At 31.2% G+C, this 12,267-nt stretch overlaps 1 protein-coding gene across 3 annotated transcripts; it reads left to right on the top strand.

The window, feature by feature from the left end:
* The first annotated feature begins 5,770 nt into the window (after positions 1 to 5,770).
* Positions 5,771 to 11,540, top strand: lt (vacuolar protein sorting-associated protein light). Of its 3 annotated transcripts, XM_085481906.1 has the most exons (14): positions 5,771 to 5,918; positions 6,384 to 6,470; positions 6,728 to 6,868; positions 7,006 to 7,288; positions 7,387 to 7,585; positions 7,717 to 7,871; positions 8,170 to 8,410; positions 8,839 to 9,103; positions 9,170 to 9,661; positions 9,982 to 10,318; positions 10,458 to 10,694; positions 10,975 to 11,019; positions 11,104 to 11,177; positions 11,275 to 11,540. In XM_085481906.1, the coding sequence occupies exons 2-14, from the start codon at positions 6,450 to 6,452 to the stop codon at positions 11,323 to 11,325; spliced, it is 2,541 nt and encodes an 846-aa protein (XP_085338032.1). In that variant the 5' UTR covers positions 5,771 to 5,918; positions 6,384 to 6,449; the 3' UTR covers positions 11,326 to 11,540. The 3 variants fall into 3 exon arrangements, with proteins under 3 accessions (XP_085338032.1, XP_029166725.1, XP_029166723.1); XM_029310890.2 differs by lacking the exon at positions 5,771 to 5,918 and having other exon boundaries at positions 6,256 to 6,470; XM_029310892.2 differs by lacking the exons at positions 5,771 to 5,918; positions 10,975 to 11,019; positions 11,104 to 11,177; positions 11,275 to 11,540 and having other exon boundaries at positions 6,255 to 6,470; positions 10,406 to 10,472.
* The last annotated feature ends 727 nt before the right edge of the window (positions 11,541 to 12,267 follow it).

Raw genomic sequence — 12,267 nt, 5'->3', positions numbered from 1 at the left:
TTTTTTCAAACGTTATTTGTGTTGTCTGGGATCTTTATTGGAAGTAACGCAATATTTAGGAAAATTCCGTAAGTTTTAAAAAATAAATATATAAAAATGATGTTTCATAAATTTATCATTATTTTTAATAAGTTACCTTTATTAATTTAAAATATTTTATAATATTTATCTTGTTATGAAAATTATATAATTTATTATTTGAAAAATTAATTAATAAATGTTCCATAGTGATCCAGAGCCGCGTTTATAAAAATTGCGCCCAGGAGCTTCTGATCTTTGAGCGCCCCAATCTAGCTCCCTCTTTCCCCAAATGAATAAACAGCATGTAATTAAAATAACATTTTTTATATTTATTAAACTTTTAAAACATTTAAGAACAGATGAATAATTAAAACATAAAACATTCCCAGTAAGCAAGAAATATTTAATCAACATTTTACAACGTTGATTTTATATAAATTTTCTAAACGTTACGATATAATGTTTTATAAATATTTAAAATAACGTTTGAAAAAATATTAAAAATATATAAGATTTTATAAAATATATATATATATATATATATATATATATATATACATATATATATATTCCCTATTATCGAGAATCAAATAAATAGCCTACAAGAAAAGAAAGTATTTACCGTTCTCGACATAAAAGACGGATTCCATCAAATCGCTGTTCATCCGGACGACACAAAATATTTTTCTTTTGCCACGCCGGACGGACAGTACGAGTATGTTAAATTACCGTTTGGATTCGCGGATAGCCCGGCGGAGTTTCAAAAAAGAATTTTGCAAGTCTTTCAACTTCTAATTAGGGCGGAAAAGATATTGATCTATATGGACGATATGCTTATCGCGACGCGTTCGATAGACGAAAACTTAAACATTTTAAAGGAATCAGAAAGAATTTCTCCATATGTAAGTTTCGAGATTAATTTATATATGGAACTTAGTGATCTCAAACCAAGAGATACAGTTCCGAATAATTAATTTTTCGTGTTTTGGCTCTGTTGGCCGATTTAAAAAAACATCATATTCTAAAGGAAGTGTTAATTATTCTCAAAAAATATAATTCTGAATTAAATCTGACAAAGTGTCAGTTTCTCAAATCAAAAATAGAATATTTAAGATATATAGTTTCGCACAACGGAATTATTATTAGTGATAGACATACGCGTGCTATATTAGAATTTCCGGTACCGAGAACTGTTCGCCAATTACAAAGCTTTTTAGGCTTGACGAATTATTTTAGGCGATTTATTCGGGATTGTGCATTAAAGGTAAAGCCACTGCACATATTGACTAGAGCGTCGACAGATTTTGTTTTTGATGAAGAAAGTAAACGAGCGTTTGAGGCGTTAAAAAAGAAGCTCACTGCCCATCCCGTTCTTCGTCTTTATAATCCGTCTGCCGCGACCGAATTACATACCGACGCGAGCAGCGCCGGCTTTGGAGCTATCCTACTCCAAAAGCAGGCCGATGGAAAATTAACCGCGATCGCGTATTTTAGCCAAGCAACTACCGATGTTGACCGAAAATATCATAGCTACGAGTTAGAGACCCTAGTTATTGTCAAGTTTGGAAAGATTTCACATTTATTTACAAGGGATATCCTTTAAAGTAATTACCGATTGTAACTCGTTAGTTTTAGCATTAAAGAAGACTGATATAAGTCCTCGAATTGCGCGTTGGAGCTTAGCATTCCAGAACTACAATTTCGAAACCGTACATCGAAGCGGGGAGAAAATGAAACACGTGGACGCGTTAAGCAGGAGCGTTTGTGATAGATGCTCTCACTATTAAGGACGAATTAATGTACAAACAGCTAGCAGATAAAAATTTACAAAAACTCGCGGAATCAATTGAAATAAAAGGAAATAAAAATTTTACGCTCATTAATGGTATGATTTTTAAAATGAATAATGATCGAACGCTGTTTGTGGTTCCGGAAACAATGACTGAGAGCATCATCCGCATATATCATGACGAAATGGGCCATGTAGAAGTGGAAAAAACTGTCAAAGGAATTTTAGGACATTACTGGTTCCCTTGCATGAAACAAAAAGTTAAATCGCACATAGAAAATTGCGTTAAGTGCCTTCAGTTTTCTCTCTCTAATTACCATCGGGAAGGAGAAATGCAACTAGTGGATAAAGGGATGCAGCCCTTTGAAACTATTCACGTCGATCACTTCGGACCGTTAGAGACGTCCCCGGGAAAATACAAATACATATTACTGGTGGTCGATGCCTTCACTAAATACGTTTGGTTGTCTCCAACTAAGACTATGAATACAAAAGGAGTCGAGAAACACCTAGTTTTTCTGTTTAATATTTTCGGAATGCCGCGACGTATCATTAGCGATAGAGGCAGCAGCTTTACTTCACGAGATTACGATAATTTAATGTCCAGATTTAACGTAAAACATGTTAAAGTAGTAGTTGCGTCTCCCTGGGCGAACGGACAGGTTGAGAGAGTAAATCGCCTTTTAAAAAGTACATTAGCTAAAACGACTGATAATGCCGACGAGTGGGAAGCAAAATTAAGAGACGTCTAATACGTATTAAATAATACACACCACAAGTCTGTAAACACTTCTCCGAGTAATCTGTTATTAGGATATAGTCAGCAAAATCATAGCGATAGGGATCTGTGCGAAATTATTGATACACTAACAAAAATTGATACCAATCTAGTGGAAAAGCGAGCGGCGATGCGAGACAGAGCGAAATTAGCAAATCAAGCGATCCAGGAGTTATAAATAAATCTTACTATGATAAGCGACACAAAAAACCGTCGCTGTATAACGTGGGTGATCTCGTGATGATTAAGAGATTGACAGTTAAATCAAGGACGAATTCGAAGTTGCTCCCAAAATATAAAGGTCCTTACAAAATTAAAGCCGTGTTAAAGAAAAATCGGTACGTGGTAGCCGACAAAGAGGGGTATAATAGAACCCAGAAACCGTACAATGCAATATTGTCTGCGGATAAATTAAAACCGTGGATCCGAATAGGTGATTGCTCTGAGCCGACAGAAAACGAAGACGAGGACAATAATAAAGACAAGGATAGTGATAAGAATAACGAGGAGAATTGTGACGCATGATTGTAAATACCGAAGTTATTGTAAATCAAGATTTATTGTGTAGTTACAAGGAATAATTATAAGTATACTTTATTTATTCTCTTTTTGAAAAATATATATACATCTAAATTGTATTTGTATCAATATGTATGCGAGCGTTGTTCAGGGTCGAACACGAGGTCAGGCTGGCCAAACTGTAAGGGTTCCCGAAAATTTGAAGACCGAAATATAAAGCGTATAGATACGTGATTGATAAGTAGAATTGAGAGGGATGAGAATCCGCGAATTAAGCGAAGCGCTCCCTTTCGAGAGAGGGGGATAAGAGAATCGAGGCCTCGAGGTAACGCGGTATTCGAGAGAGCGGGCGTTCTGTTGAGAGTGTCGACCAAGTCGGGTCACAGTTAGTAAAGCGAGAAAAATTTCTGAGAAAGGTCAAGTCGGACCATCGAAGATCCTTGAGCTGAGTTTACTCCAACGCCGTATCGGAGCAATTTGTCTGTTAAGCAAAATATATTACTTTGCATTTCAAACACGGAAACTGATTAGTAACCAGATCATATCCCGGACAAGCCCTTCCTTACATATTTAAAACGTATATGAAACATTTTTGAATAAATTTGAATGTCTCTGAAATATTTTGTGCTGTGTGGGACCTACTGCGTCCTCGAGTGCGCCCCAATTACAATGAAAAGTTGAAAGCATATCCTAACATTAAGTTGGGTGTAACGCCAGAGCAGATCTGTCACTAACAGTGTGACGACAGATTGACGCAACAAAACTGAGAACAGATTTGTCAATCGTAAACGGAAAACAGATTTGCACGAAATGTTCAGCAAATCGAAGAAAAATCCCAGTAGCACATATATATATATTCGTTTCAGAAACGTTTATATTTAGTTAAAATGTCCAAGTTGCCACAGGGCGGTCGACGTGTTCAGACGTATTTTGTCAAAAAATTTTTTTCTTCTTCGGTCCGTTGTATATACAGACCATTAAGCTCAAAACTATTACTGAAGATAATCTGGCAGCCTGAAACCACGAACAAAAACTGTGCGTTTTATTACCATAAAAAGAAGGTTAAAATTTTAAAATGTCCACTCAAAAAACGTTTAAAAAACGTTTATTTTCGAATTTAAGAAATGTTCAAAATATCACTTTTTACCGTTTTATATACTTTATTCGTGAATTTGCAATAATATAGATATATCCGCTATGTCTGCTCCTAAATCGCATATTGTGCAATAATTTTTAATGCTGATATATTTTCTGTTTACCCATACAACACAACAAGATTGCAGCAGCATTGTGGCAACATTTTATTGCAATATTACAACATTGCATAAACATTGTAAAATGTTGCAGCAATCTTGTTGCAAGATTGCAGCAATGGTAAAATGTCCGCTTTCAGAAACATTGTTCTATAACATTGCAGTAATAATGCAATAAAATATATATGTAATATTACTATTGGATTATTGGAAATGTGCCAAATACATGATCGGATTGAATGGTCTGTACCTAATACTTTTTGCGTGAATTTTATTTTTATAATATTTCTGAAATATTGCTGCAACGTTGTTTAAACTATATTGCAAATTCATGCCTATATAATATTTCTGCAATATTGCTATGCAATGTACAATATTATTACAATGTTGTTGCAATATTGCTGCAAACTTGTGTGCTGTATGGGTAATATATGACATTTATGAAATATTGCAAATTGCAAAATATTTCTTATTTTTTATTTTTTTTATTTATTCGGACCTTTATTTGACCAATTTTTAAATAATCAGTTTAATCTGTTAAGATTGTCAAAAGAATTAAACTGATAAAAATTATTGATTGTAATAGCTATATATAATTCTCTGACTAAAATTTAATAGCGAGCTATATATATATATATATATATATATATAGCTCATCGAGTTCCTTTTAAAATCAATGAGTGATTAGCGGAAATTTTTCACTTTTCACGTTTCCACTTTAAAAAAAGTTACACAATCGACCCCCAGCTTACGGCGCACAGCGGTCCCAGCAAACACAGTATATAAATGTTATATACTTAAGCATGTTACATGTAACGTATATGTTAGTTGTAATTTCCCACTCATAGATGTAACATTTTTAATATTACATATATTACATTGTAGTTGGATTGTCATTATATCCCAAGATAGCACTGACTTATCAGTATACATATCTGCAGCAGATCCTGCAGATTTGTCGAAACGTTATAAATTGACAACAAAAAGCACACAGATGTGCCAAAAGTATAGTTTAAAAGATTATATACGTTTTTTTTTCATAATATGATTTGACTAACAAAAATATACATTTATATATTATAATAGATTATTTTCACTTTTTTCAATTATTATGAATTAATAATTAATATTAAATGTTTTCTTATTTGCTTTTAATAATATTTTATAGGAAACATTGCAAAATTTTATTGCTTTATTATAATGCAATCACATATATAGTTCCTTTATATTTACCCCAGCAAACACTGATATATAATTGTTACATTGCTATAATAAAACGGAATATAACAGGTAATATAACGTGTACGTTACATGTAACATCCATGTTAGTTGTAATTTCCCACTCATAGATGTAACATTTTAATATAACATATATTACATTGTATATAGTTATATTGTAATTATATACCAAATAGCACATTGATGTATTGATAAGTCAGTGCTATCTTGGGATATAATGACAATATAACTACAATGTAATATTAAAAATGTTACCTCTATGAGTGGGAAATTACAACTAACATATACGTTACATGTTAACATGCTTGAGTATATACAGGTAACATTTATATACTGTGTTTGTTGGGTACATGAGATCATAGATGTAACATTTTTAATATTACATATTTTACATTGTAGTTATATATTGTCATTATATCCCAAGATAGCACTGACTTATCAATATATCAATGTGCTATTTGGTATATAATTACAATATAACTACAATGTAATATATGTTATATTAAAATGTTACATCTATGAGTGGGAAATTACAACTAACATGTTATGTTACATGTAACGTAGACGTTATATTACCTGTTATATTCCGTTTTATTATAGCAATGTAACAATTATATATCGGTGTTTGCTGGGTATATATATATATATAACAGAACTTTAATCTAACCTAACCTAACCTAACCTCAAATCCAATCTAACCTAATATAAAACTCGAATTCTATCGAGCTCGTTCTTCGCCTCTCTCGCTTCTTACTTCTCGCCTAACTTTGAACAATTTTGACAGTTCTACTCGACTCACATTGTACATATATTGTAATAATATTGCATCAACAAGGATTGAAAAACCAGAATGGAATCCACATCTAGCAAGGTGAAGTATCATCACGATTTAATAATCCTTTCTCTTTTATTTCATGTACGTATTGTTCAATGCAGATTTTATTGTCAAGTACTAATTTTTGCATTAAAAAAATTTTTTTATTTATATTTAATTTTTTAGATTTTAAATAGTTGTTATTTATCTTTCATTTTTTAAAATTTTGTCTAATGTTTTTAACGTAAACAGTACTAGTAAACAAATATATATACATATATATAGATGAATAATTATAAAAAGCTAATTTATAGGAGGATCAGAATAATCCGGAAGATTCAGATTCTTCAGAAATGGATGAGATAGAACCAAGGCTAAAATATGTAAGGATACGCAATGATTTGGAACATATTCTACAAAACGATGCGGCTAGTTGTATCGCTGTACATCCAAAGGTGAGAATTATGTACAATAATAAAATTTTAATTTTAAAGAATTTAAAGTATTTAATAAAATAGTTTTTTTTAATTTTAAAAGTTAAATAAATAAGAAAAAAAAATTTTTTCTATACTTATTAATTTTTTCTTCTTAGTTTCTTTGTTTAGGATCACACTGGGGAATGATCCATCTTTTAGATCATCAGGGCAATAATGTAAAATCGAAAACACTACAAGCACACACGGTGGCAGTTAATCAGATCTCCATAGATGATAATGGAGACTTTATCGCTTCTTGCAGCGATGATGGGAAAGTTTTTATTTATGGCTTATATAGCACAGAAAATAATCACAATATGAGCATGGGCAGGCTGGTTAAAAGTATAGCAATTGATCCAAATTATTACAAAAGTGGCAGTGGTAGAAGATTCATTACAGGTTTTATCCATATATATATATATATATATATATATTAATTTTTAAAGTATTAGTATGTATTTTTAATTATACATAATAAAAGTATTTAAAATTCATAGGCGATGACAAGTTGATGCTCTATGAGAAGACTTTTTTGGCCAGGTTGAAGTCGACAGTACTTTGTGAAGCGGAAGGTGGAGTGAAATCTGTTGCATGGTCTGGTCGCTTTGTGGCATGGGCCTCAGACACCGGTGTGAGAGTCTACGATCTTGATGCTAAGTGTTCTCTGGGACTTATCAAATGGTCTCGCACTCCAGAGTAAGTATTTATAAAAATTAGCAGGTATAATATTTTGCATGCTGCAAAATCGAAGAATTTTTAATGTTAAAAAAGATGCTAAAAAAAATTGTGAATAAAAGAAAACTTTATTTTTATGTTATCTCATATAGAACATTGCCAGAACATTACAGATGCAATCTGCAGTGGTCAGATGACAAGACATTGTTGATTGGATGGGTGGACATTGTACGCATTTGCCACATCAGAAAGCGTACCATGCAGGAAATGGTAAACCGAGATTTGCCAGAGTTTGTGGTAGATCCAGGTAATTATGTTCCAGATAGCAAGTATATGTCAGTTTAACGTTTGATGATGTCATTAGACATCCAAGTAACGTTATTTCGATATTTGATGATGTCATTTCAATGTTTAATGACGTCATTTCGACGTTTAATGACGTCAAGTTGCCACTTGGGGTTCATCTGTTTTTTTCTTGAACATGCTTCAATACACAAATGTTAAAGAATCACTGCATGGCTCAATTTGATTGAATTATCAAAGTATTCTGAACACTATGAGGTATGTTAAATTATTCACTTAATGAATCACATTTTGCTTTTCAGTTTCAACGTTTCAAGTAGATTTTTATATATCTGGTATAGCACCGTTGAAAAATCAATTGGTATTGTTGGGGTGTCTCAAAGAGTTAGACGACGATGGAAAGAATCAACGTCCAACTCTGCATGTGGTTGAACCAAAATATCAAGATTTTTCAGTGCTATGTGCAAACTCACTTACTTTACGCGGCTACAAAGAGTACAGCTGTAATGATTATCATTTAGATTGTTTGAAGGAGGAAAATAGGTGAGTAATAATAAAATTAATTTAATATACATCGGCCATTAGAATTTATTTTCAATTATAGTTTTGTTCAATTTTAAACGATTTTTTCGCAATAAAATTATCGAGAGTATTAAAGAGTCAAAATAAAAGATATATTTTTTATGTTATATAATTTTATAATTTTATAATAATGCTCTATTAATAATGTTGATAAAATTTAATTAATTAATACATATAATAATACTCGTATATAATATTATAATAGTATAATATAATATAATATAATATTTAATATTATAATATATAATATTATATTATTTAAAATGCAAAAGAAAAATAACTTTGAATACACAGACATATTTTCTTATTTTTTGAAATTTTTGAATAATTTTTAAAATTGATTACATTTTCTTATTTTGATCTATTTCTTACATAAACATTTTTTATAGGTTTTTTATTGTAAGTCCAAAGGATATCGTGGTAGCCAGTTTATATGATACAGATGACAGAATCGAGTGGTTATTGAGTCATGGAAAATTTGAGCAAGCTTTGGAAGCAGTAACAACGAATAATGGCAAGGATTGCAAAAGGCATACCGTATTAGACGTGGGACGAATTTATTTGGATCATTTGTTGGCATATGAGAAGTACGATGAGGCTGGAAAACTTTGCCTTAAAGTTTTAGGGCGAAATAAAAAGTTGTGGGAAGAGGAGGTAAGGATTTACATTTGAATGTCACAAAAGAAATTTTTTAACATGACTCGAATTTTTCTGAGACAGGTTTACAAATTTGCCAGAATGCATCAGTTACGTTCCATCTCATCCTATTTGCCAAGAGGTGACGTTACTCTTGATCCGCTGATATATGAGATGGTGCTGTACGAGTATCTGAAGATGGATCCCGATGGTTTCTTGCAGCTGGTCAAAGAATGGTCCCCGAGCTTGTATACAGTCGCCGCGGTGGTTAACGGCGTGTTGGAGCATTTATTAGTCCACAATCAACGGCAGAACGTATTATTAGAAGCGTTAGCCATTTTATACATCCACGATGGCAAGTACGATAAAGCGCTCGCCATGTATTTGAAGCTGCGGCACAAAGACGTTTTCCAGCTGATTCAGAAGTATCAGTTGTACAATTCCGTTTACGACATGATCGAAGGCCTGATGGATCTGGATACGGAACGTGCCATACAATTTTTTCTGGAAAAAGATAGGGTACCGTCTGATGTGATCGTACAGAAATTGCAGCACAATCATCGTTATTTATATCTGGTAATGGCATAATTTATATTATTCATATAAAAAATATAGGAAGGGATAAAAGTTCCGGAACGGCGAAATATCTCAGAAAATATTGATTTAATAAAAAAATGTTTTAAACAAAAAGAGTAAGGCTTAAAAGAAGCTATTTGATGGTTTTATCTGGTTGACCTTTAGATGACCTTGAAAAGCCCAGTCAAGGTCAACATGAAAATTTTAAATAAAACCCTCTATTTTTTATTACATATTCTTGTAGCTGATGTCGAGACTTTTCCAAAACGCGCACTTTTCGAGTTATGAGAGTTTGAAATTATATAACTATTTCTTCTTAGTATCTAGACGCCCTAGACAAAAGAGACACTAAGGATTCCAAGGGCAAATATCACGGTTTATTAGTGCCATTATACGCTGATTATTCAAGAGATAAGTTATTGCCGCTTCTACGTCGCTCTGATAATTATCCAATACAACAAGCCCTGGATATCTGCAGCCAACATCAGTTTTATCCAGAAATGGTGTATTTGCTGGGCAGAATAGGAAACACTTCTGAAGCTTTAGCGCTCATGACGAGAGAGCTCGACGATATGGAGAGCGCGATTGCGTTCTGCCAAGAACACGATGACGAGGAACTGTGGAACGATCTAGTTAATTACTCACTCGACAAACCTAGTACGTATCATATTGTTGCGCGTGTCGGGATTTTAAGAGAGAATCTTTCTTAACAAATTATAGATGTGCAGATAATACAAATTTTAGATGGGCAAATCCAATTTTCACTATTATAAGAAAATAATTTCACGGATTTTAGCGGCAATTACGTTTCTCCTTCAAAAGATTGGTACCTACGTTGATCCCCGACTTATGGTACAAAGGATAGAACCTACTCTGGAGATTCCAGGGCTGAAGAAAGCATTGGTCAAAATGATGTGTGACTATAATCTGCAAGTTTCCGTGCAGGAAGGTTGCAAAAAGATATTATCTAATGATTATTTTAATCTCCACGAACGACTTGTTCGTTGTCAGCAGAAAGGCATATTTATTGATGGTAATATATGATTTCAAAATTAAAAAATCTAAAATTATTGATACAGTAATGCATATAAAAATTATGTATTTTTACTGTAAAACCCCTAAATTTGAGTAAAGAACTGAGCATATGATTAAATATTTTAAACATCTTAATAGATTGCATTCTGTAGGAGACACATTAATAAATAAATTCAAATTTAATGTAATAATTTTTTAATATAAAATAATAATTTAATAAATTAATAAACTGCTGTTTATTATATAAAATTGTTATCAGTTTCTTTTTCTTTCTGCAGATGATCAAATGTGTGGAGCTTGTCATAGGAAGATAATTGTAAGAGGTAATTATAAATAAAAGTGTTAGTAACTAGTTATAATATAAATATACAATTATATATAATTCTATTTTTAATTATTTTCTTCAGAGTTGCGGAATATAGTTGTATTTTATTGTAAGCATTGTTTTCACGAAGATTGTCTACCTAACTTTGAATTTATTGTATGTATAATGTTTTCTCTTCTACATATTTATATTATTCTATTGTTAATGTATCAACATTCACCTTTCAATTATCGTCATGCTTTCCATTTTATAGGAAAATTGTGTGATATGCAACTCGCAGGAAGTGACGCTCGGCAGAAAATGATAAAGGTAATTCTTATGTGACATGTGCAATATCCAAAGTTTAAAATGGATTATAATGTCATATGTTATTGTGCGACAAAAATTATGTTGCACACACTAATGTATAAACAAATTTTTTATATAATAAATAAGTTGAAATTATTTATAAAACAGATAGGTTTTAATTGAAAAATTATAATTTTGAATGAAGATCTAAAATAAAACTTTTTCTCACAATTCATGTAACCAACTTTAATAGATTTTGAGAAGAGAAAATATTGTTTTTTTTATTATATTTTTGTTTTTTATTTTTGTTAATGTATATCTTACAAAACTTCTCATGGGTTCAGAAAGTTTGTAGTGTTTTCGAATAAAACAGATTAAAAGTAAACCATTGTTTTCCCAAAAATGGAACCTAAATCAATCATTGGAAATCTTTTGTAATCTTCTAGAAGCAAAAAATAATTATTTATCCAAGTAAAGTTATGAAATGTAAAATTTATTATCGATTATTGAAACAGTTATAAAGATTTTTAAATTTTATACCCTGGATATATTTTCAAAATAAAATATTGTATTTTTATATATTGAAAAATAAGTAGAGAATTTAATGTGTTGATTTTATATAATTTACATTACACATACAAGATGTGCCAAAAGTCTGGAAACGGTTAAATATTTTATAAACTACGCATTTTAGAAAATAATATTTTAAATAAAAGTTGTAGCGCTTCTACAAACTATCTATTTACTAGTCTTATCAATTTGATCATAGGTAGCAATATAATTTACAATTAGTAGTTATATATTTTTTCTTAAAAACTACTATCCATTTTTTCTTTATACCAATTAATTCCTTTTATTATTTTATGCATAAAAGTATTAAAATAACCTAATCAAAAAATGAATATTTTACAAGATATTTCATAGTTTATGTAAGATTATGTCAAAAAAAGTGTAAATA

This window comes from Nylanderia fulva, unplaced genomic scaffold (assembly GCF_048542155.1).
Source record: "Nylanderia fulva isolate GAGA-0341 unplaced genomic scaffold, ASM4854215v1 Scaffold198, whole genome shotgun sequence".
NCBI lineage: Eukaryota > Metazoa > Arthropoda > Insecta > Hymenoptera > Formicidae > Nylanderia > Nylanderia fulva.
The sequence above is the reverse complement of the archived record's forward strand: the minus strand, read 5'-3'. Positions and strand labels throughout refer to the sequence as shown.